Source organism: Globicephala melas, chromosome 6 (genome assembly GCF_963455315.2).
Source record: "Globicephala melas chromosome 6, mGloMel1.2, whole genome shotgun sequence".
NCBI classification, from domain to species: domain Eukaryota; kingdom Metazoa; phylum Chordata; class Mammalia; order Artiodactyla; family Delphinidae; genus Globicephala; species Globicephala melas.
Window position 1 is genome coordinate 109886131 of NC_083319.1, and position 19415 is coordinate 109905545.

At 40.6% G+C, this 19415-nt stretch overlaps 1 protein-coding gene across 3 annotated transcripts in view; it reads right to left on the bottom strand.

Moving 5' to 3' along the window:
- The window catches only part of GALNTL6 (polypeptide N-acetylgalactosaminyltransferase like 6), a 1150777-nt gene that overhangs the window by 194126 nt on the left and 937236 nt on the right, over nt 1-19415 (bottom strand). For all 3 annotated transcript variants that reach the window (XR_009564434.1, XM_030879235.2, XM_060301350.1), the window contains 2 exons: nt 5051-5236; nt 1219-1402 (listed from right to left, as the gene is read on the bottom strand). Coding sequence is in view for 2 of the 3 variants with exons in the window: in XM_030879235.2 (XP_030735095.1) it covers nt 1219-1402; nt 5051-5236 (370 nt within the window). In the remaining variant the exon portion in view is untranslated. The remainder of the gene's footprint in view (nt 1-1218; nt 1403-5050; nt 5237-19415) is intronic.

The window sequence follows — 19415 nt, forward strand, 5'->3', positions numbered from 1 at the left end:
TAAAAAATACAACAAACTGGTGACTATAACAAAGAAGAAACAGACTCTCAGGTATAGAGAACAAACTAGTGGTTACCAGTGGGGACAGGGAAGGGGGGAGGGGCAATACAGGGGTAGGGGATTAAGACGTATAAACTATTAGGTATAAAATAAGCTACAAGGATATATTGTACAACACAGGGAATCTAGCCAATATTTTATAGTAACTATAAATGAAGTATAATCCTTAAAAATTGTGAATCGCTATATTGTATACCTGTAACATATATATTGTACAGTAACTATACATCAATAAAAAATAAAATATTAGAAAAAACAGTATTGATTTTAATACATATTAAATAGAATCTTAGAGAGTGTGCCAAGCCTTGATCTAGACACTTCTTTTGTACTAAGAAAAAATATAATAGTTTTAAAGTTATAAATGTTTTAAGGATATCAAAAGGGTGAAGTATGAGGAATAGATAATAGCATGCCTTGGGCAATCTCTGGGTAACTTTTGGAAAAAGTTCACCATTAACCATTAATGGTCCTAATAGTTTGTCAGGCTGAGCCATATTTTTTTCTTTTTCTTGACATAGACAGTTCTCCTGTCCACACTGGAAAGGAAGAATTCAGCTTTGTAGAAATCAATAGATTACTGTAAGCTTATATCTGTATAGAACTAAACTGGGGGCAATATTATCAAAGATCATCTACTCTGGGTCTGTCATTTGATTGAATTCCCCAAGTTTAAGTTCTGGGAGCAGCTGCTCGTCCGAAACATGGCCCTCCTTTATAAAGAAGCAATTCCCAGCAGGGCATGGAACCTAGGCCTAAATACTGGTTCATATTTTATATCGTTCCCTAATGAAGAAAAGTAAAATAGTTCATTTAAATAATCCTTTAGGGAAAAGCAGAAAGAACAGAGGGAACTGAAAATGAGGAAAGAACCTCTAAGAGAATGGCCGAAAGGGACTGCATCCCTTTTCCGTGCATTTGCTGTGAACTTTGCCTTTACTGATTCTCATACCGCACACGCCCTCTCACACTCAGAAAGTCCAAGAATGTACTCGGCACAGCTTGTTATTTTACACAACTTGTAGGTCTGACCTTTCCCCAGTGTTTTGCATACTTTTGCCACCCGTTTGATTCCATTTCATTAGAGATGGGTCTGCAGCTGACACGCCTGAGTTAGCTGCCCCTTCTCCCTTGGACCCTCCCTCAGCTGCTACTCACTCAAAAGGGTCGCTGGGATCCGCCCTCTGCAGCTCTGGAGGGATGGGAATCCTCTTGTAGTACATTTCCCAGTCGAAGGCGCCGCGCATGGCATCCCCGGCCTGGGCCTCGTACCCAAAGTGATTGTGGTCAATGACATCGATCATGGGGCACACGATGGTTTTGTGGTTGAGTGCAATTTGGTCTGAAAAATGAAAGCACGGAATAGGAAATGACACTAGGAGATGGACACTAGGAGATGGCCTGCCCAGGTCATCTCTCATTTTTCTGCCAAGAGAAACCCTTCCTAACGCGTCGTGCTCGCGGTCTGGTTCCCTGTCGCCTTCAGAGCACTTTGCGGAATCTCTGCTTGAATGCTGGGCTTAACGTGATGGGACAGTGATTAGGTGCAGTTAGTGTTGTGGTATCCTCCTCGAAGAAAGTGATGTCCCAGAGATACCTGGAGAAGAGCGTTTAGCTCTCCCTCTGTCACAGTTTTGCTCTGACCCGTCCCCAATCTGTCATTTTACAGTGCACCCAACATGCGTGGAGTATAAACAGTCCTCGTGTTCCTTCAAGCATACAGCTAGAGCCTGCTGAGAAAATACTGGCTTGCTTTCTGGAGGTTCCAAAATGTAAATATTTAACTTCATGGGTTTTTTTTAGCATCTCATCTTACAATGGCCATGATGGCTGTCCCTCCACCGCCCCCCAAATGCTGGCAGATTATACACAGAATTCTTTGCCCTCAGGCTTACCAGAGATGTTGCCAAGTCCTATTTTGCTACTGTTCTTTAACATAGACTCTGTTTATCAAAGCTATACATTTTTATCTTCTCTCATCATAGCTGAAAATACGTTAGATGGCCTGATTCTACCGCTGCTATTCCTGCTACTGTTCAATTCTTGAGCAACTACTAAGTATACTCAGGCTGTTCCTAACCCTCCTAGCAACCCAGTGAGGTTGTTCTTATCATCATTCCAAGTTTACACATGAGAAACTGAGCTCAGAGAAATTAAATAACTTGTCCAAGGTCGCTCATCTTTTGGCGGCAAGAATTAGGATGCAATCCCTGCTTAATGGTCCTGTGCTAAAGTCTGGGGTCTTTCCAGTTGGCCATGGTGCTTCTCTGAGGCAGAAAGGAGACTTATTTTCCAGTTGTACCTCCAGCTCCTCCCTTGTAGATGTTATTATGTGAGACCTGAACAGCCAGTGCTGGGAAGGGCATGTACAGGTACTTTGGCTGACCTAGAACAGCTACATGTGAAGTGTTGTCTTCCCAACAATGTGCATTTCTTCAGTATTTACTACAACAAACTAATAGTGTCAGACAGGCAGAACTTTTAAGTGCAAACACCTGCTTTCTGGTTCTTTGGAAGACCTTTGGATGTGGCGTGTGGAATAAAATACATTTAAGTATCTTTAAAAAAGAAAAGACATAATTTAGAAATAATGAGGTTTGGCTATTTCAGCATCATTATTCTGAAGACACTGATAAGGCAGGGCATGGAGACCACAGAATCCTATGGAAGATCTCCCCCCAGATCTACCTTTCTCTCTCCCTTTCTTTTTTTCCCCTTTCCTTCCTTCCTTCCTTCCTTCCTTCCTTCCTTCCTTCCTTCTTTCTTTCTTTCTTTCTCTCTCTTTCTTTCTTTCTTTCTTCTTTCTTTCTCTCTCTCTCTCCCTTCCTGCCTTCCTTCCTTTCTCTTTCTTTTTTTCTTTCTTTCTCTTTCTTTCTTTCTTTCTCTCTCTCTCTCTCTCTCTCTCTCCCCCTCTCCCTCTCCCTTCCTTCCTTCCTTCCTTCCTTCCTTCCTTCCTTCCTTCCTTCCTTCCTTCCTTCCTTCCTTCCCTCTCTTCTTTCTTTCTCTTTCATTCATTCATTCACTCCGTAAGTTAATCCCACCAAGAGCTCTGTGGGCGTTGTTTTCACCTGGGCAAGCCTTGCAGTGGGCTTTAGTCTTTAAGTGGCATCCCCCCATAGATGTCTTTGACAGAGGAGACCATCATTACTGTGTCCAAAATATTTCTTCTATCACCTCTGCAGGTATTTGAGTATTAAGGTTTCAGTGACTTTCTTCAGTCAAATTCAGAATCAGGTTGATTTGCAAGTTCCTTGACCAACAAGGAGTCTCAAGGTGACCCGAAGAGAATTAGTCTGTTAAACTGTCAACTTTCCCTTCAAATTTCCTCTCAGCTCTCATCCAGCAGCACCAGCTCGGGGTGAGAGTAGCATGACTAATTTTTCATCTAAGGCTTATGCCTACATTTCAATTTCCAGGGATCAAACAAACAGACTCTTAATGGGAAATTGAAATTCAGGTAAAATCCCAAGGTGAAAAATGAACCAAAAAACTGTGTGGCTCCACCTTTTTTTTTTTTTTTTTTTTTCCGTTTTGGAGGATGTGTCAAGACATTGATAGAGGAAAATAAAAAAAGATAGTGGTCCTGAGCGTGAATCATTTCTTACCCATCAGGCCTACAGGAAATGAAATGCTTCAATGAGAAAAAGTGGGCTTCTCTGTCTTTTCCTTCTTTTTTCCTTTTTTTTTTTTTTTGTTAGGTGCATATGAACAATCAGAGCCTTGATAATTGGCATTTAGGGCTTGCTTTGGTTCATAAGTAAATTAGGCCTTGTGCTGACTTGAGTATTCAGCACCGTATAGGTCAAATTCCGTTTAAGGGAAACTGATGGTTGCTGATGAAACTCTAAATTGCTAGGTCCTTGGACAAGCTACTTTTAATTAAAAGCTCAGAGGAATCTCTGGCCATTAGGAGCCTAGAAACATCCCTGTCGATGAGGGTGTCTGGGTGGTTGTCTGTGGGGCAGAGTGTGGCTCTGAGATGCCCTGGAGCCTTAGTTGCTGGTCATTTCCTGTTTCAAATGCAACACAATTTCAATTGATTTTTTCCCCCACAGCGTTTACTAATGGAGCTTTGCTGCTTCTATCTGAAATCCTGCACGGTTCTCAATGGAAAATGATTCTGAGGCAGCTATTGTGAAGGAGGTTGTTAACTGGCTTTAGCTCCGAGGCCAGGGATATAGTTACAATAAAAGTTGATTTAGTGAAATGTGGAAGAACAGAAAGGAACTCAGTATGTGTGCACCAAGAACTTTTTAGAAACACGCTTTTTCCCTCAGCCTTACAATTTATTCCTTAGCTACTACTAGGCTTGATCTCTGACTTAACTGTGAAATTAAAAAAATACTGGTGCTTGGACTGAACCTCATGCAGGTGTTCGAGCTTGAGTGGTTTTCAGGACTTCTGTGTTTCTAACAGTTCAAGTGATAGTCTTCTAGTGATCATTTAAGATGTATCACCCGGACGGCAGCTCTGAGCGTTTGTGGGATTGTGTGTAAACATCATGGGGGGGTCGTATATTTAGGGAGCTAAGCTGGTGCAGGAGTGGAAAAGAGAATGGCCTTATAAATCCTGGGAAAATGTCAGTGTGCTTTTAGTTTAACTGTATTCTGGGGCTGAATACTTTTCGCATCTCTTAACAGTCCTATAATACTTGCTAAACTCTGTGTGTGTATTTTAATCATACTGTGCGTATAGGTAGTATAATGAATACTTTTTCCTTTTAGTGTTTACTCAGTGAATGTCTAAGATAAAGAAATCAAACCTTTTCAAACCTTAAGTTAGACTGCAGTTGGTATTACCTAAAATGTCAATTTCAATGTGGTTTTCTAGTTACCTATACGTCCCAGCAATAGTTAAGATAGAATTCACCGCTCCCACTGTAAACCTCGTAAAAGGGGTCTCTAGCCTTTGTCGATGGCGAATGACACAGAAGCGCACGGCACCCTCCCCCGCCTCCCCCGGAGGCCCCGGGGCGCTGAGGGTCACTCACTGAGGAGCGGGGGAAGCCAGTTGACGTTGACCTCGCAGTGGGAGTCCAGGAACGTAAGGACCTCGCCTCTGGCCATGGACGCCCCCAGGAGTCGGGTCCGGATCAGCCCTTCCCTTTTCTTGGTGCGAACAATCCTCACTTTGGAAAACCGAGCCATGTATTCTTCCAACTTCTCCTTCAGGTGTTCTGGGAAGGAGGGAGAAGAACGGGTACAGAAAGAACACAGGACATTAGTTGTAGCAGAATTACCCCCAGGCGTCTGTGTGTGGAGAGCGTGAACGGTGAAGCCCGGCGGAAGCCCATCTTCTCCTCGTTTCATCGCAAGGGGAAAGACGAGTAAGATTTCATGCCTAGAGGTCTCTATACCTTACAAGTTGCAGAATGCTCCACAGGATGCAAACGCCGCCCTTTGGACACCGACCCGCTGGCACTCCACCTTGTGGTTTCTGTGGACCAGGGGCCACCAGACTGCAGCCTCGCCAGCCTGCACCCAGGTGGGCATCCGCCCTGGGTCCCTGCTGGTGAAGTCAGGTGAACGTTCCAGCATATGGGCTCTTGCCAACAAGAGGGCCCTTTCTGGCAAGGCTTTGCCTAGTGTTCTCTGTGTTGAAAATACTGCATGTAAAAACCACAGGAGAGAAAAAAATACCTCTCAAATCAACAGGAAGCAAACAGATTTTCCCTCCTGTGAGGCAATAGCAAACTGGCACGCAAGTTCAGCCCATGGCTCCTGATTTGAAGTGGAAAGTGACTGATTTGCTGTTAAAATTAGATGTGAAGAGGGATAGGCAGATGAGATGCTACGTAATCACCGTGGACTTAGGTCTTTAAGATTAGAAAACAAAAATTTGGAAATGTTTCTTTGCCTAATTAAAAACAAACAGCGGGAACAACATCAAATCAGATAATTTATTTACAGACTGAAACATTTCCTACTGGCTGTGATAAAATGCATTAATCTCTCAGTTCTTTTTTCAAGCCAAATAAGTGTGTTTTGGTGGCTTTCTTTCTGTGGGATATATACTCATCTCTGCTTTCAGTCTCCTGCATGTAAAACTTGAGGCGGGCTCTCCTGGAGCTTCTAACAAGCATAGTCTACTATTAATTGAAAGAGCATCTTAGCATGCTGTTTGTTCTGTAGGTTTCACTTTCAAACTTTCTCTGCGTGTTTGCATCAAGGACAGTATTATTATTGTCTCCTCCTACGATCTGTAACAATAGGGATTCATGGAGGGATTTATGATCTCTTTCCTGCTCTCCAATTTAACAGATGTCAGAATTACTCTGCAATGGAGTTTCTCTGCATGCAAGCGTTTACCCTTATTCCTTTTTTTTTTTTTTTTGGTGCGCCACATGGCACGTGGGATCTTAGTTCCCCGACCAGGGACCGAACCCGCACCCCCTGCATTGGGAGCGTGGAGTTCCAGCCACTGGACCGCCAGGGACGTCCTTATCCTTGTTTTTATTGCTTCTGATTATTGGTGAAGTGATTAAAAAATTCTCAATTTCCTTTATTTTTCTTGACTGCCCTATAGATATGTTTTACCAGTGGGTCAGTTAAAATATTTCACACTCTAATTTTTACCGTAAAAGAATGCTGGTGGGGTCTTCCACAAGAATATTTTAGATCAAAATATGCCCCCCTCTATTTTGTTTTCCCTGTAATGAACAGAGATCTGCAGATCAGACTCTAGAGTGCAAAGTTTACAGGATTTGGAGTCAGGCCAGGCCTGGGTGGGAAGTCTGTGATGATGAAGGATGTGAGTAGGTGCTGCAAACTCCCTAAACCTGACTCGGGGGGAATTTTTGTCCTCTTAGAGGGTGGAGGAGGGTCAAGCTTTGGACTACAGACCTGACAGTGCTCATTCAGTAAACATTTATTAAGCCAATAATTGGAGACCCCAGTAAATCACTTGTACTTAGGAAGAGAAACAGCATTTCTTCTTCTTTTTTAAATATTTATTTATTGGCTGGCTGCATAGGGTCTTGGTTGCGGCATGTGGGATCTTTCGTTGTGGCATGTGGGTCATGGCGGTGCGTGGGCTTCTTTCTAGTTGTGGCTCACAGGCTCCAGAGCGCATGGGCTCTGTAGTTGTGGCGCGTGGGCTTAGTTGCCCCGTGGCATGTGGGATCTTAGTTCCCTGACCAGGGATCGAACTGGCGTCCCCTGCCTTGCAAGATGGATTCTTAACCACTGGACCACCAGGGAAGTCCTAGAAGCAGCATTTCTAAATAGCTGAAGGAATGCCTTAGAATGCTAAGTTTGAAAGATGAAAAATATAGACTTTTATATTTCTCAGTGAGCTTTGGATAATTCATCGTCTTCCGTTTATTGCCAATTTAAAGTGAAACACTTTTGGCTAGCCATGAACGAGCTGGTGTGAGTTGATGGCTGTGTGGTAGAGTCTCACCTAGGAGGCTGGCTGTCCCATGTCTCTCTCTGCTTTGAGCCAGGTGTGCTGTGCCCCCTCCCTTTGGCTCTCTCCTCCCCTCTCCACTGTGTGCAAGCTCCAAGGAAGATTCCCAAGGGCTGTACAGCCCAGTGCCGCCTCTGAGGGAGCCTGGAGCTTACTGTCTTGTTAGGGAAATGAAGCAGAGGCCCGCCGTCCAGGTGTGCTATCAAAGGCATGATAAGTGATCGGTGATCCGTACGAGGGCTCTGTGGGTACCAGTTGTGAAAGGCCTGTGTTCTATTAGGACTTCGCACGGTAATCAATGTTTAGGAAAACTTTATAATCTCATTCCTGTAATGTATTCAGTCATTGAAATCCTTCCATGTCACCAACATACCAACAAGAATCACTCTCTAAGTTTATGTGTAAATCAGTTGTTTGGACCACAGGACATACCGTCTTGTGGAAGCAGTGTCCCCACAGTCATAGGGGACTGAAAATAGATCATGCACATTTGCTAAACCCACCCAAACAGTGTTTTTCACTCTTTCTTTAAACCTCACGGTTCTTCTGTCAAATGTACTACCACTGTGGGTACCATCTCGACAATCTGAGCGCGTTCACTGCTTTCCTCTCTGACCCCTAAGGACTACAGGAGTCTCTTCTGGGGGAGAGGAAGATTAATTCTCTGGAGCTGCGTATGAGAAAGTGCTTCTTTCTAGAAGAGATTCGCCTCCCACGTGTCCCAAAGCAAGAAGCAGGGGGTTGTCGGTCACCCGTGAGGGATTGTCCCAACTTGGGATTTATGCTTCCACACTTTCTAGTTTATAGGAAACTCTCTGGAACTTGGTGGGAGCATCTCTACATGTTGCCTTTCCCTCTCTGTACACTTTCTGATTCCGTGTATTTTTCTTTTATCAAAGCCCATTTTAATGTACTAAAAAGACTGTCCGGTATGAATTCACTAATCTCAAGAGGTTTGACCCCAAAGTGAGTCCATTAAGTGTTCAAGTCAACTCCTCTAATTTGAACTTTGCAGTAATAATTAGGTTGCTTTGCCTCCGAATAACGTTCTAGTTGACTGCCCCTTGGAGGGGTCCGTTGTCTCTTAGTAGTTCAGTTGTAACATCTAATTAACCATAACTCACGATGAAGACGGGTATTTTCCATCTGATTAGCAAATTAGGCTCTCATACAAGGGAGTTCCTGGGGATGGTAGAGATGGCTTTAAATTAAAAGCAGTTTGCATTTCTTTTGTATGAACAGTTTTTAGATTCATTTCTAAAATATTATTCAAATGATTTTCAACATGATTTTGTATTTTAATTCAAGTACAGCATCTTTGAAAATCCCTTTTGAACTCATCTAATTTTAAAGAATAACGAGAATGTATGGTAGTTTTATAAAGCAGATATTTTGTTAAATAAATTTATATTTATTTATTTACGTCTTTATTTTGGCTGTGTTGGGTCTTCGTTGCTGCAGGGGCTTTCTCTAGGTGCGGCGAGCGGGGGCTACTCTTTGTTGTGGTGCACGGACTTCTCATTTTGGTGGCTTCTCTTGTTGCAGAGCATGGGCTCTAGAGCGCAGGCTCAGTAGTTGTGGCACGTGGGCTCAGTAGTTGTGGCTTGCAGGCTCTAGAGCGCAGGCTCAGTAGTTGTGGTGCACGGGCTTAGTTGTTCTGTGGCATGTGGGATCTTCCCGGACCAGGGCTTGAACCCGTGTTCCCTGCATTGACAGGTGGATTCTTAACCACTGAGCCACCAGGGAAGTCCTAAAGCAGACATTTTTTTATTGACTAGGAAACATCCGTAGAACCATTAACTTTTTTTTTTAGTTGGTGGCCCTAGACTAGCGGTGGGTATATTACTGTTAAAATCCACTGAGTGGTACCCTGATGACCTAGAAGAATTAATATAATTTCAAACACGACAATTTCTGCCCAAGGTTTATCGTATCACTGGGGGGTAATAATGAAATGATGAGTTTTACTCAAGTGAAATTTTGGTGTCTTGCTACCGTGAACATTAAATGTAGCAGTTTTCTGAATGTACTTTTCCTTTTTTTCTAGGGATTTCACTTACGCGCCACAAACTGACACTATATTTAGTATTTAGGGTAGCAACTAAGCACTAAAAAGTCACCTTCAGTGATTTTTAGTCCAGAGCCAAGGACATGAGTTGTAGACCGATTACTGGCTGGCCCTATGCCTTTGGTTAAGTCACTTCAATTTTCCTCACCTATGGAACGTGATGGGTTGATCTTAAATATTCCTTCCAGTTCTACGATTCTGTAATTTCTCTCGTCAAGTTTTACTTATGGCATAGATATTATCTATCAAGTATTTAGTTTTTCCTAAAAACCATCCTAATTGTTGGTCTTTTGGTGTTTCTTTGGGCTGCATGTCACTTTGGAAAGCAAGAGTCAAGTCAAAATAAAGCTGACATGTATCAGACGTTTAGTCAAAAGGCAAAGGCCAGGGTCTTATCTTTGGTCAGGACAGCATCTGTCTAATCTCCTGCAGCTCCCTGTCTATAAGACTGTCACTGATATCAAAATCATGACCTTGAAGCACTTTAAGTTCATCAGAGACCTAGATCCGTTCAATAAGTTATGCTTATTATGTCAGAAAAATACAGCAGCAGAGTTTAGACAGCTTTCTAGTCTACTTTGAGAGAGTGTTCCCAAGGGGACAGGGAATCTCAGTGACCATCAGTTTTACAGTGCAAGGCCAGGGTGTCCCAAGTGGTGGACTCACCAAAGGCTGGACAAACAGCTGCCCTGGGTTCAGCGGCTGGAATTGTTGCCAAGTTCCTTCTATCTCCTTTGAATCCCCTAATTTAATCTCCAGGACAGAGCAAGAGGGGCAGGAGACCCTACTGATCTGGAGATACAAGTTTCTATATCTAAATACATATTATAGAGCTGAAATTTCTTTGATGTTTATACGCTGGTGTTGATAGATAGAATGTAGCAGAATATGGCCTTAAGAGCCTATAGAATATACGTTAGTTATTGTGGGTGATACCTGATGATGAAGTGAAATGTGTTATAAACACACAGAAATATACATACCTTAAACCTTCCTGGTTCATCCTTGTACAGCAAGAATATACTCTTAAGTATTCTGGATAATCTGAGGTCTTATCACAGTGACAAGAAGTACTTCACAGTTAGAGACTGTAAGATATTCTTCCACTTCTCAATCTACTTGACACAGGCCGTGTGTATATTTTAATCCCAAGTGGCAGTGTTAAGGATAACTGTCTGCTTAGCAGTGTAGAGACATTTTCTATATTCTTTATACAGGAGAAATGTATGTCTCTAGTTAACTCCAGAAAGCTGTCAATCTCTTTACATCCTAGTTGACCACACTAAGTAGGTCCCTCTTCATAGCATTCAAATATAAGCATTTCATATTATCTCTAGAGCACAAAAAATTCAACCAAGAAAGTATTAGAATTGCTGGAACTGTATCTAATTGCTTCTATTATGATTTCAACTGAGTTCCGTTTCCAAATGTCTTATTTTCTATTCTTTTAATGTACAAAGCGTCTTGAGTCATTTGGGAAATAGCTGGGACACTAAACTTAAATAAATAGACAACATATATATTCCAGCTAATATTAAAAAAAAGAAGAGAGAGAATGTCACCCTTTACAACCCCTAATGAGCTAATGGATCAAGCTAACATCACAAAAGGAGCCAGATCACCTGTTCTGTGCTTCCTGATGAGGGAACACATCACTGCCTATGAAGCATTCTTAGCAAAGTGCTGAATCTGAATTCGGTCATGCCTATAGAACTAACTACCAACTTATAGGAAATAAAGGATTGATGAATACGTGAAATGGCACATCTGGGAGATAATCAGCAAAATCTAAACTATAGAGATTTCTCCAGGGCGAATGGCTTGATGTCTTCAACAAATAAATTAGAAGAAGAAGAAAAAAGAAACGGAAAGAGAATCCTAAAGATTAAAAGACACTTAAGAGGGCTTCCCTGGTGGCGCAGTGGTTGAGAGTCCGCCTGCCGATGCAGGGGACACGGGTTCGTGCCCCGGTCCGGGAAGATCCCACGTGCCACGGAGCGGCTGGGCCCATGAGCCATGACCACTGAGCCTGCGCGTCCGGAGCCTGTGCTCCGCAGCAGGAGAGGCCACAACAGTGAGAGGCCTGCGTACCGCAAAAAAAAAAAACAAAAAAAAAACCAACTCAGAGGTCTTTTCTTTGAAATATTTTTGCTGAGTATTTTGAACTCACCACAGATTGATCCATTTTAATACAATGGAAACATTTCTGTAGAAACATTTCTACTTTTTAATAATTCAGTAGTTTTATTTTAAACATCCTGTGTATTGCAAGGAATAGGTCATATAGTTTATAAGTTTTCATTTGCACCACATACATGATAATTTAGTCTAAATGCACAAATGTAGAAGTCTTACCATCAATATTACGAAAAGTCATTGGTTCAGTGTTATACTATTTGACCCTGTAAATATTTAAGAATTTTGCCAAAGTAGTGTTAGGCTTTAGTCTGTAAATATTAGAGAATAGTTTAATTCTAGAAAAACATTACACATAATGCACTCTTTTAAATAAAAACCCTATATAAATATCAGTTGAATTATCAGTGTTGACATAGGAGAAAATAATCTCTAAGCTCATCTAGATCACCTCTTCCTTTCACCTATTTAGTTTTTTTTTAAATTGTGGTGAAATGCACATAACATAAAATTTACCATTTTAACTATTTTTAGTATACAGCTGAGTCAGTAGTGTTAAGTATTATATAATCAAAATGGTTGTGCAGTTGTGCTACAGACTGTTTGATCTTGCAAACTAAAACTCTTATAACCGTTAAATAAGTCCCATTTCCTCCTCTCCCCAGCCCTTGGAAACCACCATTCTACTTTCTGTTTCTATGAGTGTGACTGCTCTAGGACCTCATGTAAGTGGAATTATACAGTATTTGTCATTTTTATTATTGGCTTATTTCACTCAGCATAATGTTCTCAAGGTTCACCCATGTTGTAGCCTGTGTCAGAGTTTCCCTCCTTTTTAAAGATGAATAATATTCCATTGTATGTATAGATCCCATTCTCTTTATCCATTCGTTAATTGGCATTTGGGTTGTTTCTGTCTTCTGGCTATAGTGAATAATGCAGCTATGGATATAGGTGTACAAATGTCTTTACAAGACCCTGCTTTCAATTCTTTTGGATATATACACCCAAAATGGAATTGCTAGAGCATGCGGTAATTCTATTTTCAATTTTTTGAGGAATCACCACACTGTCTTCCAGAGCAATTGCACCATTTTCCATTCCCACCAGCAATGCACAGGGTACTTATTCAATTTTAAAGCCCTTGTGATCTTTTTGGTAAAATGTATATTTAAATAAATCCTGTTTTAGTTGAATGTGGAGGAGAACTCTAGCCGAAGTCTTGAGAATGACCAGAAAATTCCCCAGTGACTCTTCCTAATTCACCGAATATCAAATATTCTATAAAGAAAGAAAAATCTGAGTACCGACAATGACAAATACTTCCAATGTAGAATACACCAGCTCTCAAATTAAGAACGGAGCACAGATGCCAGTTTCAGGACTAAAATTGTTCAAGAAAAGCCTCCAGCACATGTTTCTTTTTTTCTCACTGTAATATAGACTGATCAAGAACACCTTATTTGAAAACATCCTAGTTCCCAGTCTAAACACTCCTTGTGGTTTAGAGTAAACAACATCTGATTACAGGCGTCTATGCCAGTTCCTCTCTGCACTATGCCTGCCTCTTCCAGCCTCAGGCATGAGGCCTGCAGGCTCCATCACAGACCCCCAGAGCCCTGCCCTCTCTCAGCCTGAATTATCAGTTCTATACTTTGTACTTAATTATCTTAGTTAATCTCCTCATATTTACCAATATATCTATCTTCTCATTCTTCCCAGAGAAGTCACTACTTATCTTTCAATGATTCCTTTAATGTGTAAGCCTGTCAGAAATGCACATTTTATAAGATAATTTGTCTTGAGACATAAGAGGCTTTAAAAAATAAATTTAACCAAGAAAAAAACATCAAAAGGACCAGTATATTTATGCTTTTTCTCCTCTAAAGCCCTTAAGGATAAAAGTCCTTATTCATAAATTTCACACTTTTCCAACTACTTCAACAACTTCTTAATATATTGTGCTGGACGCCAGGTTATGTGATTTTAAGCTGATTGTTTTTGTATTCCAACATTAATGCTACTGCTACCTATTGATTTATTTGTACCTTCACACACATTCATACCTTGGAATAAGCAGTGTTTTGTGAGCTGGTTTGACTCCTAGCGACCATCTTAAAAATTGGGACTAAGTGAGTTTTTCCCATCAAAATAATGTTTTTCTGTAACTTGTTTTCCTAAGACAAAATCAAGTCAAGAAATACAAACTCTGGACATAAACAATTCCAAGGTCATATGAGCCCATCAACAAGGCTAGTAACAGGGTGACATCACAGCCTCCCAGTGAAATCAAATGCTGCTTGTATCAAACCAGCAAGCTACACAAGATCACCTTTATATCCACACCATTTGGATCCAGTCATTTTTTTCTTAAAAAGCAAACCCGAAACACTGCAATATCCCTTTTCCTAAAAAGCAAACCTTCTTTGACCCGCACCCTCCTCCAGCTTTGGGATTTGAAAATTCATTTACGGAATTTTTTGAAAACTCAAAGTTATAAAAAACCAAAGCTGGGATGCCTGAGAAAGGGAGAAATTGATCTTCAGCAAGTGAAAAAGCATAAAATTCAGGCAGAACAAAAAACAAAGACAAACTATAAGATGCCATACACCAGCACAGATATCAAATGGGAGAAACAGAATCTCTGCCCTTTTGCAAGTACTTTCAATTCTGCATTTCTCTGGAGTTGAAGCAAACCTAGTGTCTTTCACACATACGTGCTACAAGCCATTTTGTTTTTCTTTCGTTTCTCTGGAGCATCTATTGGAATTACTGGGTGGGAATGTTATATGGGTAGGGTTATAGGGACCAGTAATCTCAAATTAGCATTTGTGTGAGTGATTGAATACTGTCACCCAATAACTGCCATAAAAACCTCTGGGGTTTGGCTTGACTTCACAATAAATAAAGACAAATTGGAAAGAATCCCTCTAAACAGTTCGTGTGAGAAAAATGCTATGTCAAAATTTCAATTTAGATGAGGCGAGAGCTAAATTAAATATCTGGAAATTGGTCCTGTTCCCAAGGCTACCGAAACTCCCAGTGCCTCACAATATTCTTGTACTGCAATATAGGAGGAGAGATGCAGGAAATGAGCTGTCTGCCCTTGTTGAGGAAAATTGACTTGCTAAAGGTACGTCCTCCCAAGGCATTGCTCCATTTCTTGATAATACTATTAAAGAGTGAAAAGGAGAGGGACCATAGAAGATATTGTCTTGGCTCAAAATTGAAAAAAGAAAATACAAAGAGGACCAAAAATGTGTCTCATGTCCTTGAATGAAAAGAACCAATAGAATAAGTAGCAAAATATGACAAAGTAATATATAGAAATAATAATAATATCTATATTTATTGAGTGCTTGTAATTTCTGAGATATATTCATGTGCTAATTTATTACATCCTCATTTTACAGATGAGAAAAATGATACTCATTTGCAAAGGAGGAAAATGAGGGTCAGAAAGGTTAAGAAATTTGCCCAAGATCATACAGTAAAGGGAGTCTGAAATATTTTAAGTACTCAATAAATGTCAGTGATTACATGTCAGGAGGAAAAGAAAAACTTGAACCCAAATGTATCCATTAGGAATCTTTTAAGTATAGGGAATTTAATGTAGTGAATTAAGTATTTATAGTAATATATATATATAATTATTATAGAAGACCTGGAAAGTTTAGGAAAGTGGAAAGAAGAGGAAAAAAATCAATAAGAATTATACCACTAAAAGTCAATCACTGAATAAGTCAGACAGAGAAAGAAAACTACTGGGTGGTATCACTTATATGTGAAATTTAAAAAAAAAGTCAAATTCATAGAAACAGTAGAAAAGTGGTTGCCAGGGCCGGGGAATAGGGAGGGGTTGGTAAAAGGGTAGAAACCTTAGTTATAGGCTGAATGCGGTCTGAGGATCTAACGTAGAACATGGTGACCGTAATTGGTAACAGTGCGTTGTGTGATTGAAATTGCTAAGAAGGTAGAACTTAAATGTTCTCACCGTATATATATATACGATGATGATGTGTTTAAGTTGACATGTACGTTCATCAAATCATCATGTTTTACACTTTAAATATCTTACAATTTTATTTGTCAATTATACCGCAATAAAGCTGAGAAAAAAGCCAATCATTGCTTACATTTTCCTTTACCTTTTATGCTTCTATTTAGAGCCCACATGTTCTTTTAAAACTAAGGTTGAAATTTTCCATGTCATTACCTTGAAATATTATTTCAAATGTGGAGTAATTTTTCCTTATTGTTGATTTAGGTTGTTTACATGATTACAGCTATGACTATTATATATAATATATAATGAATATTTTGTGACTAAGTGTTTTCTGAATCTACAATTTTCCTTAAGAGAGATCCCAAGAGCTGAAACCAGTGCATCATAGGGTAGGAGGCTGTTGAGGTGAAAGGCTGTATAAAATATCTAATTAGAAAAGGTTGAAACTCTGTCTTCATTGGCTATGGAAGCCAAGGAGCTTGGAGGGGGCAAGGGGACTTGAATGGCCGTAAAATTCATTCTCTTCTTTATTGAAGGAGAACTGAGGCCACCTCTCACCATCAAATGGCCAAACCGTCAGCACCCCGCCTTGTCTGCCGATGAAGGGAATGAACTGTCCGTGCACTCCTATCAGACCACCCTCTCCGCTTGTGCCCTTGATCCCACCTTCCTCATCTGCCCACAGACATGGCTCCTGTAGCGGTCCCGTCTCTTCCTTGCGTCTTCATGTTTGGTCCTCTACTGAGTCATTCCATCTCGAAGCCAAAACACTGAATATCCCTTTTCCTAAAAAGCAAACCTTCTTTGACCCACACCCTCCTCCAGCTTCTGCTCGCTCATCAGCTCCACGTTTCAGCAGGATTTGGGGAGGGAATTGTCTAGATTTGCATCTCTAGACAACTTCATCTTCTCCCATTCTCTCTAAATCCACGCCTTTTGTTCATTCTTTCAAGATGGTCATGGGATGCGTAAGCGTAGCATTGTGCTAGAGCCCATGCTCTTTTACCCTTTGAAACAGGAATTTTTTTTTTTCAGAGGGATTCCTCTGCTAAGATAAAGACTCAGGGTAAAAGGGATGTGATGTGAACACTGGCTGAGAAGGTAGAGTAGGAAAGGACAGAGGGAGTTGTTACCAAGGAAATAATTTTGAAATTCACTGACAGAAGAGAAAGTGGGTTCAGAGGCTTACAGGTCTGATTGTGAGCAGGAAGTACTCTGGGTGCACCTGCAGGGTGAGTTCTAAGATTCCTACTTTTCTGATAGAGCCAAGAAGGCGGGGGTCATGAGTAAAGATCTGGTTCCTGGAAAAAGTCTGAAGTGGTGAGAGGCCCTTGCTTGAGTAATTGAAAGCTAAACTGGACCAAGCACTGTAAAGTTTCATGTGGCAATCCTCTCCAGGGAATGGGGGAAATGATCCAACAGGTCTTTTCCATCTTTGCTTTCTGTGACCTCTGGCTGTAAACATCACTTTCCCTCCTTATGTCAAAATGAATTGCCTATTTACCACCGAACTCTAGAAAGCGCTTTTTCTCCCTAGGCAAGACAACAACCTAGCATTTACTACCTGCACTTCATTTCGACTTAATCAGTGTGCCAAGGAGTCATTTTAAAATGGGTAATATTTGTTCCAGGATAGTTTGCTTATTTGCTGGGTACATGGTTCCCCTTCCTTGTTGAGCCAGAGCTCCCCCAAATTTTAGAAGATATTCCGAGGACAATGTAAGGTATATTTGCAAACTGGGAAGTCAAATGAAATGACATGGCCTTTAGATGGCCACCAACCTCCAGGGCAGGGTCATTTATTAGTACTGGAATCTGCTCGGTTTCCATAACAAGGAAAAGTGAGAAACACCAGATGACTGCATTTGTATTCTACAGTATTGCATATAATTCTTTTTCTCACGCAGGCAGAAGGAATAGAAATTGTTTAAATTTCTTACCAAGAAATAAATAAACGGTGTATCTTGGGAGTTTTGTACATATATGTACACACACATGTACATACATAGATACATATGTGTATCTATCACTCAGTCCCTAAGAAGAGATGAAAGGTGCCTCATTTGTAATTTATTCGAAAAAATCACTGTTTCCTACCCAGTCTTGATTAAATGAGGCAATAAATCGTATGTCTGGAACCTGCCAAGTGTCTGCCAAGGCACAGGTTGGCTCAGAAATTAACGAGGACAGAATTGTGGAGTTTTATAGTCTGTCGCTTGTGTGACAAGTAATGATAAAGGGCAGCAGTCTTCTCTACTGATAGGCCGGCCACATATTTTTCTACTGTAATTCTTTTGTTTGGCCCTGTTTATCTTCATTGAAATGGGCTGTATCTCCTTGAGCTCCGGCAACGTTATATATTTTCCCTACTAATGATGTGTCTCCATGGTCCCAGGGTTATTTTCAACACTTGATGAAGTTCACCCATGGAGGGACCGCAATCAGTCAGTGTGCTGCAGATGGTGCCGGACAGGACGTTGATTTTTCCCTCTCTCAGTGGACAGACAAGCCCTGCGTTGTTAGAGTTACCAAGGCTCCACTCCCGGGAGAGATTTGTTTTTCCCCAGTGACTTTATAAGGATCATTTAGCCTGCAAATTCTGCCTGTCTCTCAAAATTTGTGTTAGACCACATCCCTGGTTTCGAATCTGAGACTACTCTTTCTGCCTATTGCATGAAGATGAGAATAAACTAGGACAAATGATAAGCTGTTAAACATTCATTAATACAACTAAAAATTAACAAGTTAAGGGCAGCGCTAGAGACGCCATGCCGCTCTTTGAACGATCCATGAACAAATAAAATGTAACACAAAGGTGGTGCAAGGCAGCGATACAGTGAATGTTGGGGGCACAGGGCACAGCCCTCAGAGTTGCGTAGCTTACAATTTCAGCAGGACATAGTAACATTTCAGATGGGAAGATGAGTAATGTCAGAATAGGGCTTATTTATTGAAGGTGTTTGGTATAGATGGTATAAAGATTCTGAAAGGCAGGATCCTGGAATTTGGATGAGTAAGATTTACAGAGATGAAGAGGGGAAAGGGAAGGCCAAGTTTTGGGAAGGAAGTAATAACCAAGCCAGGACATAAGCCATCCTGAGAAGGTCCTTTATTATAGAAACACACCCCGAAATGAAACAACCGACCAACCAACCAACCAACCAAATAACAACCCCTGCTTGGGTAGATCCTTGCAAAAAAATACCAAACTATGAAATTATGTGAAACCAGAGGAAACCAAAAACACTAAAACAAACTGTAATCTGCATCTTCTCTTATTTTTCCCTTTAGTGACTATAATTTCTTAAATGTTTTCATTTGCATATTGATATTTGGGGGGGCTGGGTAATACACGCATAGGCAAAATGTTTAATACAAAAGGGTATATTTTGAAAAATAAACCCCATCTCATACCCTCAGTACTCTATTATTCCTTACCAGAAATAACCCCTTTTACTAGTTTATATATATTTCTGGGATATTTTAACCGTATGGAATTATATATACATAAGTGTGTATATATTGTATACATTTAATGTGTAATATATTTCTATGTATGAATGAATTTCTACTATATATTTACACACATATAATTCTATATGCTTAAAATATATATATTTAAATTGATTATATATGCATAAATGAATTTCTATCATAGTCTGTTAAACTCTAAGGGGATTTCTTTTGAAAATCCGGCGCTACGTTGTACCACTGGCCATAGAAATACCCTTCATTTAT